This window comes from Oculina patagonica, chromosome 6, assembly GCF_052425735.1.
Source record: "Oculina patagonica isolate OP01 chromosome 6, crgOcupat, whole genome shotgun sequence".
NCBI lineage: Eukaryota > Metazoa > Cnidaria > Anthozoa > Scleractinia > Oculinidae > Oculina > Oculina patagonica.
The window spans coordinates 14,917,733-14,932,242 of NC_135763.1; the positions used below are offsets into that span (position 1 = coordinate 14,917,733).

General features: G+C 40.2%; 1 protein-coding gene across 1 annotated transcript in view; it reads right to left on the reverse strand.

Moving 5' to 3' along the window:
• Window positions 1-314: 314 nt before the first annotated feature.
• Window positions 315-14,510, reverse strand: part of LOC144655970 (midasin-like) — a 63,107-nt gene continuing 48,911 nt past the window's right edge. Inside the window, exons 76-95 of the mRNA XM_078516172.1 lie at window positions 14,278-14,393; window positions 13,620-13,712; window positions 13,026-13,177; window positions 12,487-12,639; window positions 11,669-12,141; window positions 11,160-11,435; window positions 10,598-10,679; window positions 9,993-10,238; window positions 9,186-9,391; window positions 8,803-8,862; window positions 7,942-8,145; window positions 7,361-7,480; window positions 6,633-6,842; window positions 5,892-6,092; window positions 4,304-4,512; window positions 3,763-3,937; window positions 3,370-3,443; window positions 2,908-3,022; window positions 2,337-2,471; window positions 315-1,278 (exon numbers count right to left, since the gene is read on the reverse strand). Coding sequence (XP_078372298.1) covers window positions 1,018-1,278; window positions 2,337-2,471; window positions 2,908-3,022; window positions 3,370-3,443; window positions 3,763-3,937; window positions 4,304-4,512; window positions 5,892-6,092; window positions 6,633-6,842; window positions 7,361-7,480; window positions 7,942-8,145; window positions 8,803-8,862; window positions 9,186-9,391; window positions 9,993-10,238; window positions 10,598-10,679; window positions 11,160-11,435; window positions 11,669-12,141; window positions 12,487-12,639; window positions 13,026-13,177; window positions 13,620-13,712; window positions 14,278-14,393 — 3,561 coding nt within the window. The 3' untranslated portion in view covers window positions 315-1,017. The remainder of the gene's footprint in view (window positions 1,279-2,336; window positions 2,472-2,907; window positions 3,023-3,369; window positions 3,444-3,762; window positions 3,938-4,303; window positions 4,513-5,891; window positions 6,093-6,632; window positions 6,843-7,360; window positions 7,481-7,941; window positions 8,146-8,802; window positions 8,863-9,185; window positions 9,392-9,992; window positions 10,239-10,597; window positions 10,680-11,159; window positions 11,436-11,668; window positions 12,142-12,486; window positions 12,640-13,025; window positions 13,178-13,619; window positions 13,713-14,277; window positions 14,394-14,510) is intronic.

Sequence of the window (14,510 nt, forward strand, 5' to 3'; positions counted from 1 at the left end):
ACAGTTAAAGTTTGTCGATAAGAAAGTGTTGTATAAATCGCTATGCGAGTACGTTTTTATCAGTAAATGCTCTAAAATACAGTTAATAAAACTTCAGACAGACCTTACCATATTTGAAGTAGAGCAGTATTATGTCTAAGACGGTATCATGTCTTACGGACTGTAGTAAATAAATTGGACTCCGGCTGAGACTACTCTGTGGTTAATTGTCCCCTCTAGATATCTACACTAAATCTATTTAAGCAAGTAGTTAATCAATTAATTTATTGATTAACCAATGATTAATAATGATTAATACTAAGAAATTCAGATGCTATCTTAAAGAGGTGTGACTTTGGCATTAACAAACAATAACCACGTAGTTACACCCCTTTTGACGCACAGAATTGGCAAATCCCCCTAAAAGCGGAGATACGAGCTACACAGTACCGTGGTAGCTGGTTCTTACGAGGCAACCAAAATATTTACGAATATGAAATTGGAGAATGATTGTTTTATTTATTCACATATTTTCTCTGGCAATATCAACGCTGTATAACTAGAAACACTCCATATCTTTCTTTACAATACTGGTGATATTAAGGAAATCTGACGCTTTCGTCCCCCATCCCCAATCAAAATAAGATGACGTTCTGCAGGCAAGTGAAGTGCTTCAGTGCAATTATTACTAAGGATAGCAGCCTATAAGTTCTACTAAATTGTGTATCATCAATAATCCAGTTCAGCGGTTGTTGGTAGGAGCTGCTAAGGGGCATTACGGATCTCCATGGTAACAAACTGACCTGACGACGTACAATTTCTCGATTGGACAACAAGAAGGGTGAAAATGGGAAGGTCCCTCGACTTGATATGGATAACCCGTGTAATATCTTCCGTCAAAGCTAAGACTGAAACTTGTTTCTTGGGTGTTTTTAACTGAAGCAACAACATGTTGGTCTGATGCCAGTCTAACCACAGAAGGCGTGTCTCCTTCGATCTCTTTTTCGATCTTCCTTTCACACTGAAAGCTTTCCCTTATCAATCCATACTTGACACCAGTTCAAACCACTGCCGCAGTGCGTCACTCAGGGTCAGTGGTAACGCGTTGATATCTCTGAGAATGATGTAAAATGGGAAAGGAAACTGCTCCATGTACGATTTGATTTCTGGTGGTTTTCCCGGTCGGAATATTGGTACCCGGATGTCGAGAACGGAGTCTTTGTTAGCTGGGTTGTCGAGAATCACAAATACCATGAATATGTTGGCTTCTCTTGCAACTCGTACGGCTTTCTGCACAGTCTACAAGGAAAAACACAGCCAAGAATTAATACAAATAAGACAAATCCACATAATATGGTAAGCCCCTCTTGATAGAAGCTCCCCCAGTTATAAGACTTCCCCCTCCCCTCCCACCCCCCAAAAAACCTTAACGAAGTTGCATTTTGATATCTGTACTATAGTCTTCAAACGATGATGAAGCTATCATTTAGTTAATGCAGCTATGGTTTTTGTGATTTAGATCCATAGAAGTAATTTCTTCGCTAACATTAAAGCCTGGTTTTCACTAGCGACGCAAGCACAAGCGCAAGGTTAACAGCTCTTATTTCACCGTGAAAACGGCTTCGACTCAAGCAAAAGCACAACCGCATTGCATTTTGATGCTTGTGCTTGTGCTTGCGGCAAGCACAAGCACAAGCATCAAAATGTGTCGTTTTTGCGTGATTGCGCTTGTGCTTGCGTCACTAGTGAAAAGCAGGCTTAAAGGAGAAGTTCACTCCAGAATGGCCATTTATTTTCTTTACGCCAATAAAAAGTTTGTACAAAGATATGTTATTCACCAAAATTTCAGCCTCCAACGTGCCCTATAACCCTACGAAATCTTTCCCAAAACTCGACAACTGAACGCCGCCATCTTGGAGCTGGTAATGTATGCGTGACGTCAAAGAGCTCAACCTGAAGTTTGGGGGGAACTTTTAATAGTCGAAACTCCTTGTTTTCTGTATTTCTTGGAGCTCTGTTTGAGCAAAATGGAAATGCACAAACAGGCATTTTGACAAACAGAAGCCACTACGAAAAAAAACAAGGAGTTTCGAGTATTTAAATTTTCCCGCCAAACTTCAGGCTGAGCTCTTTGACGTCACGCATACATTACCAGCTCCAAGATGGCGGCGTTCAGTTGTCGAGTTTTAAGAAAGATTTCGTAGGGTTATAGTGCACGTTGGAAGCTGAAATTTTGGTGAATAACATATCTTTGTATAAACTTTTTATTGGCGTAAAGAAAATAAATGGCCATTCTGGAGTGAACTTCTCCTTTAAGTTCCGTAACCAAGGGTATAAGTTGTAAATGTCGCACTAACCTCCATTCCCTCAAGAAATATCCCCCTGCCATCGGACACAATAAGCAACAACTGTGAGGTGTCTTTTCTCATCCGGGGGGACAACTGAAGCCTTGACTGCGCAGAAAGCATCAAGCTTGTGCACATATCTAGGAGCTTAAACAATTCCATGTTCATGAGGAAGACCGTTGTAATCCATCTAATTTATTGATAACTATCACTAGTTAATAGGGCATGAACTTCCGGGTGTTGTGATCTGGTCTTTGCCCGTTGTACTGTTGAAATGCTCGGAGATATTAGCTGTTATAAGCTACTCTACAATCCAAGGGTAAATAAAGTATCACTTCACTTCACTCACTATTTGAAGCTTCTAGCTTATTAACAGTTTTTTCTAAGATACCTTTATGCCTTTCATATTTTCATCCAAAAGTCCACTTTATTTCGCTTAAATATATCCTAACTGACATATGATAATAACTCCGCCCCCACTGTTACGCCCCACTGCGATAGGGGGCCTTGAGAAAAAGTAATAATATAAAGCCCCCAGGGCGTACTAGAGCTTTTACGGTAAAAAATTGTACTCGTAACTTACTTGAGCTATTTTTGTTTTCTTCTGCTCAAAAGTAAACTGCTGCAGGATTTTTGCTCCTGAGTGGTCTGTGAACGGTTCGTGGAATGGATGCAACAGGCGAACAGTTTCTCCAAAGCTACAGTAAAACAAGAATGGTGTAAAATTCTCAAGAATTTTAATTTATGAGATTGAGAAGTAATTGATATTGATAAATTCAAAATTATCTATCCAATGTTTATCATTCGTTACACTCTAAAAGCTCTAACTCCGTTCAATCAAACCTCGGAGTAAATACATGTAGCCGGCACAAAGCGCGGGAAAACGTGAGCGAGAGCGAGAGCGAGTCAGTAGCGTGAATTTTATTTAACCAATCACTAAGCGTAGTGATGCAAAACCTGAGCAAATATTAAAATCTTCGACACTCATATAAAAACCGCTTTAACATAGCATCGTAGATGGCGTAAGACAAGGAACTTCACTCACCTGCATACACCTAAGTCTCCAGCTTCCAGTCTGGTTAGTGCATTGCTGACAACTGCTAACGACTCGAACGCCAGCTAAAATAACACAGTACATAATAATGTCAGCTAATTTCTTCTGATGACAAAAGCCTAACGTTCTATCAGTTAACTGTGAAAAAGGAAGTCACATTGTAATTTTAAAATAATATTGTCACATGGTATACACGCATTTTAAGCAATTCCCGACTACAATCCTAACTACGCAGTGTGAATTAAGAAAGATAATCCTAAACAAGGCTAATCGTTAAAAAGGTAATTTACCCCTTTTGGACTTCAATTAGTTTCTCCATAAACGAACCCCCCCCCCCCCATCCTTTCTCCAATTCTGATCCCTCCCACTCCCCCTCATTTTTACCTGTTTGGAGTGGTTGTCGTTCATGCTGGAGGAATCATCCACAGCCAACATGATCTGATACTGTCTCTTACTCGGCTTAGTCCTCCTCAGCCAGATCTTGTCTTTACGGAACTGACTGGCAATGTAAGGGATCACCTTCCTCATGTTTAATCTCTTTCCTGATCGGTAATCACCCCTACGTAAACATAATGTGTAATGTTAACAAACTTGACCCTAAATAACCTAGTAATACCGCCCTTCACCCTCGCCCCTACACCTCCCTAGGTCCCCTACAAGTTAAATGCAAAAATCCATCCAATAATGAAGCCTCGGCTTAGCCCGCGTTTTTGCAGTCTTAACAAATTACCACTCATTTCATTAAATTAAAATTCTGAGAATTCGGCGTTGCAAACGATCAAGACCTCACAGTTCTGCGAAACAGTGGAATCCCTATCTATCGAACCTCCAAGGGAAACGACAATTGGTTTGAGAATCAAAATACTCAGCGAATCCTAGATGCCGTGGCAAACAAGAGTAACAAGGATTTCTTGCATTAACATACTTGAGTTTCGTGGCAAGTGAAGGTTCCAGTACCAGTCTCAACTGTTCACAGAGCTCCTGAGAGAGACTGGATGTGAGAAGCTCGTACTTGCACCAGGCCTCTTGGGCGACTTGCTGCTCCTCGGCCGTACCTCGATCCATGTTGCTCCATTCTGCTAATTGATGTTCGAGATCCGACCTTAATTTCTCAGGATCAAGCGAGGATATACCCTTTCAGAAGAAAGTGAAGCAATTTTTAAAACTACTGTCAATTGTTGTTAAAGATTTTAACAGAAAAAGTGTTGTTGTAACATGGTTCTGCTCAAACCAAAAGTAGTATCAAGCAATAATAGGCTGCGGTGAGAACGAAACGTACCAATTACTAACATACAGTAAAAACCCGCGTATAAGAACCTAGGTTTTTTCAAGTTAGCCTAAACAGGTTCTTATATAAATGGTATTTAGTGTAAAATTAGGCTAACTAGGTTCTTAATTAGGTTCTTAACTTTTGTTTAAGAAATAAAGTAGAGTTTTTAAATGATCTGGTCTTTAATGTCCAATAACAGTATTCTTGGAGGCTTCGCTAAGCAAAATACTATACAATTTCAAACCTATACTGTAACCTTCACTATAATTCCCAATAAATCTTGTATACAAAACAACATAACATGATAACTGCTGTAACTATAATGTGTACAGACTGTATTATAAATATATTTTTGAGAAGATTATTTTTTTTCTTTTTTGAAAATAAGAACCTGTTTTAGAATTTTAGCCTAAAATGGTTCTTATGTGAAGGGTGCTTAATAATGAAATTTTAGCCTAACAGGTTCTTAAATGTTAGGTTCTTATACGCGGGTTTTTACTGTATTAGAAGACCCCTTGTGGTGTTTACAGTAAGGGCGTTTCGGGGACAAGTCCGTTGTCGTATTTACAATGTCTAAAGAGAGAAGCTGTAGAACAGGAACATAACCATAATGTACGCACCGTAAGAAAGCCTTACAAATAAAAATACCAAGTGGCTACCGGCACACGAAATGAATGTCAAGAAGCTATATCACGCCTTTTTGAACGAGAAATGCATATGTGACTTAACACCGCAAAAAACTTTGTAAAGGAAATCAACAGATCCCAAGCCAAATTTGGAAAAGTTGAGAAGGCATTTAAAAACTTAAAAAAAAGTGAAGCTAGAGTTTTCACGTTTGTCCAGATTGTAATGCATGATCCCCGTCATCGTAAGCCATCCTCGCGATCTACAGTCAACTCTCGCCTTGCGGACACCCCGCTATTGCGGACACTCGCTATTACGGACAAAATCCAGATCCCCGGCGAATAAGGTTTGACTGGAAATGACTCCCGCTATTACGGACTCTCGCTATTACGGACACTAAACGACGCCCCGAGCGTGTCCGCTATAACAAGAGTTGACTGTAATGGGTTTTAGCGCTTCGTCCGCAGAAGTATTCTATGGGAAAAATGTAAGACGCAAGGGACGAGAGACAACTGGGACGTGTTAGAGGTATTTCTGTCATTTTAGGATAACTGTTGAACAAAATCAGAGTATTGTAATGCTGGGTTTTCTATTATATAAAAACACACTCAGCTCTTACCAGTCTTTCAAAAGCCAACGCCATGTCAGAGGAATGATAAGTACTGCGCAAGCGCTCAGCTGTCATTTCTCTACCATCGTTAGTTTCCATGCCTTCCTCATGAGCCTCGTTCTCAATTGCCTCGCTTTCATCTTCATTATCCGCTGTCAACTTTGGTTTAATCGGCGGTGGTAGTCGGGACTGCTGTGGTCTGTCTGGCGTCTGAATACAACAAAACGTAACGAGTAATCTTATTTTCGTGACGTCACACTGTACTTCATATAGCCTAACAACCACTGCTGTAGCCTACCACTGCTGAAAACCGCAGGCTCAATCAATTAGAGGAGAGATTCATTCTCGTCCCAAGAGCCACTTGTTCCTCTTAGCTAGCTGAGCCAACCTCGTTCCCAGGGCTTTTCCCTTGGTGATTTGGAACGGGCGGGGGGAAAAGCCCTGGGAACGAGGTTGTAGCTGAGCCTGTGCACAAGGAACTAGTGGCTCTTGGGACACATGATTTGATCCGGCTAAGAGGGACAAACGGCTGTGGGATCGACAATGCCCCTCCCAACCCCACACCCAGACTGATACGTGAATATCGTAAAAAATGTTGTGGTCATTCATCGTGGTAGAGTACAATAATAAAGTATTTTTCGTTTGTCTCACGACGTAGTCACGTGTGATGGAGATCACACGTCACACTACGTCGTGAGACAAACGAAAAATACTTTATTATGGTACGTGAATGTAAGACACAACACTTACAGGCAGTTCCTCGTTTTCCTCGAACAAAGCTGTTTTCATTTCCGAGTCCTCTTCTTCGTCTTCTCCGTCGCTGTGCATCTCGGGAAAGTTTGCTTTTTCTTGTTCTTGGGCTTGATCAGCGGTTGCACTATCAAGAGTTTGCGCATCGTGAGAAGATGGATCCTCGTTTTGCATGTGCTGGAAAAGATCCTGGCTTGTGGTCTCATTCGCCTGAAACAAGTAAAGTACTTGAATAAAAGAGTCGACTGATTGTGCACTTCCTGAACTAGAACAAAATCAGGGCAAAGGCAAGGGAAAAAAATGAAAACATAGTGGGAGCTAACGTATGCCAATAGCAGCAACGGCTTTATTGAATTTAAAGACTTTGATGTTTTAAACCAACTCACTCGGGATTGATATTGCTGCCACAAGCTTGAACCCCACCAAAAATGAAAAAAACAAAATTAAAGCAATACGAAAAAGGAGCTGCGAACTATACATTCCAGGGTCAACATCAAAATCGTCTTCTCTGCTATACATTTTGTTTTGTACATTTTTTACTGAAGCAAATTGTTAGAAAACGTTTTCACCGGAATAATCGTGTCCTTCGATCTTATAATGTCCACTTGAATTTGTTACAAAGGGTGAAGATAACTTGGTCACTGCTAGGCAATGAGCAACAGGAAAAATTGCACTGGACACACAGTGTTGTTTTTGTGATTTTGTCACTATCAAAGGACACTGTTTACCTCTGCTCCAGACTCCTGTTCTGTTCTATCCACGGTCTTCAGTCTCTTGTGAGTGGTTTCTTCCATAGAGCCCAGTGTTCTGTCAGACCTGGCGCGGTTCATCTGCTTTCTCTGACGAGACTGTTGCAATTAAGAACAAAGTACGTCAGCACACCCTTCTACATCCAAGCTTGCCTTAGATTAATGACTGCCATACATTTCTTTATTGAGCAAGAAATAAATCATTCAAGAAACAAGGTGTTCGAAAACAATTTCGAGTTCTCCCAACGGCAGTTGAACTCGTGACCTTCTGCACAACAGTTGGAGGTTTTGCCACTGAGGTACAAGACATTCGCGTCAAAAAGACAGTTCTAAAAAAAGATCAAGGTTGTAAACCCCCTTAATGACTGTACTCTTTTTTATTTTCTTCTTCTAAACAACATTTGGCATAGACAGGAAAAACTTGAGGTTGAGATTTACAGTTTATATTTCTGCGTCCGATTGGTAGCAACACGATATACAATCCACAACTATTTCTAACGTTCACGGTGTAACGGGTTTCACTGTGAATTGCTTGGTAAAAAACCCCTGTCTAAACAGACCTTTTGATTGGCGTCTGTAGTCGCTTGAACAGTGCTCTGACGTGACTCCCCATGATGTCCTTCGCTATCGGGTGCCTCAGCTCGCCCCACTCCCTGCTCTTCACTGCCTTCGGTAGACTCAGACTGACCAGCGGTCGTATCAGTTTGTTCTCCAGCTCCATCACCTTCACCAGAATCCTCTACGGCCTGAATGTTATCTTGAGACTGCAAATAAAAACGCTATGATGGACTGATTGCAGAAAGAGATTCAGAATTGCTTTAGTTTTCGCTTTAGTTTTTGTGCGATAATGAATCTGGTTGAGCAAGGACAGATAATTCAACGTTGTCCACTGAAACTGTTACTACGCTCTGGGCCTCTCAATTGACCAGTCAATAGCAAAACCAACACCATTTGTGAGTTGGACACTAGGGTTTGCCCACTTATTGCACTGGCTACGTGGCTACATGACTCTTGTTATTGACCGTTGCAATTGCTTAGGTTTTTGGTTTTACAACATTCAATCAAAAAACAAAATAAATGTATCTGACCAATCATAACCAGTGTCAGGGCCAGAAAAACGCAAACTGAATCACATTGAATTCACCTTGAATTTACTAAACAGTGTTGTGAAATCAAAACTGATTATCACCACTCCTACAACAGGACAACGAACCAATCAGAATTACAAGCAAAAACACGTAACTGGTGGCGGGAAAAGTCACGTGATCCAAGAACCAAGATTGGTTTTGGCATCTTTACTCTGATTGCGTATTGCATGCTGCACGAGATCTATCCTTCCTCAGCAAATGCCAATCCAAAGCAAAAACGCGAGCAATGCTCCATTTAAGATAGCCAATTCGAATGTTTTTAGCTAAACCGACCTGAGTATCTGTCTTTGTTCGCCAGTCTTCTTGATCAGTGTCATCAACAGCATCTTCATCCTAGAAAGACAAACAAAGATTCGGTGGCTACTGAACCATTTGCAGCTGTTTTCGTCAATTCTATAAGTTTCAGAATCCTTGATATTTTAGTTTTTATTATTTTGTTTTTGTATGTTATACCGGGATTGAAACATCTATAACCATTAGTAATTTCTGAGTCCATGTGTTCGATCACATATATGACAAGGACCATTATCTCAGTATCCTCTCAGGGGAGGTATCAGTAGTGGAAGTTTGCCCATCTTTACTGAGAATAAAAACAAACACGAACATCATGGCTGAACGTGTTGGTCCGTGAATAATCAGAAGTTATAACCACTAACCTTGGGCTCCTCTCCTTCATCTTGTTTCTCATTGCCCTCATTGCCCTCAGTTCCCTCCGTGTTCTCCTCATCCTCCATTTGTCCCTCCTCTTCATCTTTTCCAGTGTCCATTTGCTCGTCATTTGCTGCACCCGATTCAACTTCAGCTTCTCTGGTCTCCGTTTCTCCTCCTTCAAACTCTTCAGTTTCCATTTCTTCTGCTTGGTCTTTAGCAACAAAAAAGTCGTAAGATTTTATTCTAAACAACTTGGCAAATTGAGTTTAGTTTCTCGTAACGAGCCTAGTAAGGTTTCAATGCGTTTTGCAAGATGTTTCCTAAACTCACAACAATGAACATATATTCATCCACGAAAACAACACACTTTTTCTTGAAAAAGTTGCCCTACAAAGTACTCCGCGGAAGACGTTTTTAATAGGGGCCACAAGTTGCACAATCCTTCTTTATTTTAGCTATGAAGTACCAACCAAGACCAATCAGCATTTTGGATCATAAAAACGTTTCTATGGCGATTTCAATCTTTAGATTAAAGTTATTAACTTTCAAAAATTCCACTCTGTTGTTCTTAACAACGTTTTCAATTGCAACTTCTTTGTTTCACCTTTAAGGTTCAAAACCTTGCTATACACCTTTGTTTCTTGCATGTACTAAAAGCTGACAGTACAGTACACAACAAATGACATTTTACTGAAAGTCACTGTTCAAGAAATTCACCAAAAAGCCATCCCAAAATAAAAGGAAATCAAAAGGAAAGAAATATTTCAACTAAACAACTTTAATTTAGGAAACTAAAAACTGAGATGACTCACCTTCAGCGCCTTCTTTTCCCTCCTCGTCAAGCTGTAGATCATCTGGTAGATCCAGGTTAGCAGGTTCCTCTGTATCAGGAGGCCCTTCTTGTCCTTGCTGTCCTGTGCCTTCTTGGTCCTCCTCTCCATCATCACTTAAGTTCCCTTCATCATCATCATCCTGAGCTTGATTGAGTTTCTCATCATTTTGATCTTCATCCGCACCAGGCTGTTGATCACTTTTTTCTTTACTCTCCTCTGCAGCTCCTATTTTTTAAATAATAGTTCGATCGTAAAAAAAATCTATAAAAAAACGCGTATGAAAAGGAAACCAAACCAGATTTCCCCTGATGAACAGCAAAATTTAAAAACATCAGTTTGAATTTTAAACCGTGGTTAAACAGGGAACTTGTCACAATTCTTTCCCCGAGGTTCACAGGCACAAAAAAACTTTTATTCCTCAGCATCGATGTGTCTTTGTTTTATCCCCCTTAGCCTCGGAGACAAGTAAGACAAGCCTATTATATTGCCAACAGCAAGTTAATAGAACCAGTCTTCCCTTGCACACCGACACAGAACAACAGCCCTTTAACCAAATAATGACCCAAAGAGAAATTATTTCTTACCCTTATTGTCTTCTTTAGCGACCAGCTGTGACTGAGATTCGGCTTCTGCCCCGGCTCCCTTCTCTTCTTTCATCTCTTGTTCCTGTAAGTAATTAAAAAATGATCATTCCTCTTATTCAGTTTTGTTTTGCGGTGTTCAGAACTAGCAACTTCTTTTTCATAATTTGCACCCTCGATTAGATCCTTGCGTGTTCGTTAGAGCAGCATGACATGACATGTCTTGGGTCGCAGTAACACGCTTTTAACTTTGCCATGACAACAGAATGCAAGTTGTAGGTTTCAGTTAGACGAAATAATTCGTCTTATATCGTTATAATTGGAGGTAAAAAGAGTACCGTCTAAATTGGCCTTTTATGTCTTTTACCAACGGGTGTAGGAGGCTATATCCATTTTTATCTAGTTTGATATCAGAGGCACATGTTTGCCTGCCAGATAAATGCGACCACGTTTTGGGTGTGTGGATTTGAACTACGCAGCTCGTAAAATTTAGTCAGGCTGCCTAATTTTTGTTTAGTGACAAAAGAAAATGTTATTTATATGAAAATTGACGTTTTTTCTCTACCTCCTTTTCATCCTCGTCATCTGAGTCTCCCCACATCTTCTCGTCTAGTTTTTCAGTGTCCTGTCCATCCACCTCTCCCATCTGTTTATCAACATCAGCTTCATCCTCGTTCTCATCTTCGCTCTTCTCGTTATCCTCCTCCTCTCCTGCTTCCACGTCATGTAAGGCACCATCAAAGTTCTCACTCATCTCGATGCCGTTTTCTTCGTCAGGTATTTGTTGTTGTGGATCTTCTTTCTTGTCTTGGTCTTGTCCTTCTTGCTTTGCATCTTCAAGCTTAAAATTGTCAAAAGGAAACAAATTAATCACAAGCAATTTTCCAAACACATCATAAATCACAATGGTTAATGACACAGAAAATGATTTGCTACTCGTCTTCTAACATAAAAGGTCCTGTTCAGGTATAAGGTATAAGCGAAGAGAATTACCATTTTGAAAGCAAGATATTTATGGTAGAGAAAAAACAAATGAAAATTAACAAATTTCTGGTTAATGTTTAATCAATTCACCTGATCTTCATTCTCTATTTGGTCACTGACATCCTTTATGCCTTCTCCTTCTCCGATGCCTCCCCCTTCAATGTCCTCAAACTCTGTGGCCCCTTCACCTTCGCCCTCTTCCATTTCCGGGGGGAGACAGAATCCCTTTGTGGCAAGGTCAGTAAAAATACTCAGCAAGACTGACAACAGTTTGCTGGTTGTGCGGTGAGTTGCTAATAAATTGACGAGAAGATTCTGTGAGAGGTTTAGATATTGATGCAGAAGAGGAATGGAAGATGCTAGCAAATGCGTACAATACCAAACAACTGATATGCCAGAAGCCGATGCTGGAGAATCAGCCATGTCTTTGAGCTGGGACATGAGGCAAGAGATTCCTTTTGTCACAATGTTAAAGTTGAGGCTGTTGATATCTTCAAGCAAGCTTTGGTGGAGAAGGGTTGTCAAGTGTCCATCGTGTAGTTGTAAACTTTCAATGGTGTCATCTGCAATAAGGAGAAAGATAGCGATATGACGTCATAACTACGTTACGAGCCAAGTTACGAGCCAAGTTACGAGCATTGCTATAAATGGCTGGTACCCATTTATACTCCTTGGTAGAAAGAGGCAGTAACGAGTCTTGCTCATGAACACGAAGGAAATTTTGGCTAGTACTCTGCACCTGAATCTTTTGATTTCTGTTCAGCAGGGTATTTCACCCTGAGTGGAAAAAGTATAACGTCTTTCGCAGTTTCTCTTTCCAAAACTTGTTGTTGGATATTCGAGCTCTAAGATTCTTGGGAGTTAAATGCTTGAACTGTCATAAAAATTAGCAAGAATAACACATATACCTGAGTCAGTTTGGCTCAGACCAATGTCTTTGCCTTCTTGAGTTACGTCTTTGGAACTGTTTTCTGCAATTTTTGCCAACCGCTGAACCGCTAAAAGCAGCGAGGTGTTTAGAGAGTCCACGCCATTAATGAAAGAGTTTACAGCAACCACACCTGGAGAGACAAAATCATAACATTTTATAGAATTGTTTCTGATATGATTATCCTAAGTTAGTAAATTGTTGTACAACTTCATAATAGTACCATTTTAGATGCAATCACCAGTATATATTTTATCAGAACTGAAGAAATGTCAGCTGACAGGGATTCGACAAGGGGAAATGACGTTCGTTGTTCGATTTCTTGATCGTAGATTCATGCTATATAAATTAAAGTCGAATTGTATTTTACAGTAAACGTTTCTCTGAGATCCACTGTGGCTGTTAGCAGCGGTCATCTTGAATTTTCAAGTTGAAATCGAACTTGCTTGCTGTGAAGGCCTTTTTAGCCCCAGTGCAAGGTAGTTCAAGTTTAACTAGTACAATGTAAATATTATTTACCTCGTTCATCAATCTTTTCTTCATTCCAAGGTCTCTGTCCATCATGTTCGGCCAAAATGCCAGCTCTCCATGCATGGAAATCTCGGCATTCGTCTAAAATCTGACTTTTGAGGCAAGCAAGTGGCCCACCGAAGCCTTTATCTACCGGACAACTAAAAGACAAGATGTCTACATTTCAATAATTTGTTACGACAACTGCAAGGAAAGAATTAATTAATTTGCAATTGCACAGATAATAGATAATGACACAATGAGAAAGATCGAAATTATGAATACTTAGCAACTATTCACCGAAGTAGAGGTGGCTAACGATGGATATTTACTATCAGTGAGATAATATAGCTCGAAAGGATGATTTGTGACTGGTTTATTCCTGTCAAAGATAACAATTTCTCGCGCACGTTGCTAGAGGTGAATAGCAAAGGATATTCGGAGTTTGAGTAACCAATCAGCGCGCGCCAAAAACGATATACACTGTTTTAGTATATATTATATATGAAGTAGAAATATAAAGCTGAACCTTATGTCCAGAGGAGAAAACAGCAAGGGAAGCCTTGTTCTCTTTGTTGTTTCATACACAGATATACAACTCACCACTTCGATGTAAACTTTGGCAACATTTCATCAATCACTTCTGCAATGTTCTGGAGCTTGACAAAAGCATCCAGTACCGTTCGGAACTGACGCCTGAAATAAAAAACAAATCGCCATATCGTCAATACAAGATGCCCTAAATTAATGATAATGATAATCAATTTATATAGCGCATTTTTCATATGTAATGTTCAAATGCGCTGTACACATACTGTAATTTACTACACAAAGGCTAGACCACAACACCGGGAACTCCGTGCCCTACTCTTTGCGAATAGTGTGTGGGTTCTTTAACGTCCCCCGTTATAAGACTGAAGATACAGGAGACGGGACCTACGGTTTATCGTCCTTTTCCGAGAAGACTAGAATGTCTAACCATTTGCAGATGTAATTACAAAGGCAGCTCATTCTCCTCAGTTATTTTAAGACCCTGAGTGTTGGTCCGGTCTGGGTTTCGAACCCACGACCTCCCGCACAGCAGTCCGTCGATCTACCAACTGAGCTAACCAGGCGGCGGTTAAATTGGTGTACATCAATGTCAATACCCGCATAAATGTTCTTTTTCATAAATTGCACATATCTAACAGTTCTATTGATTGTCAAATTCTACCAACAAAGTTCAATACAGGCGATTAAATTTGTGTAAGATGTACATTACCAAGAAGCTATAAAGGCTGTCATGTCATCCCGGCTGGATTTGTTTAACACGTGATCAGATACAGCAGCGTAAGGTCTAACATCTTTAGCTAGTTGTTGCACTTTCTTTACGGAGCCCTAAAATGGAGAGAAATGCAATTATTAAGAAACAAAAAGATGAAAATACTGACCACCAAGTCTTGGTCGCACACAATCTACTATTGAAGATTAAATCACCAAGTCGCTGGACTGATG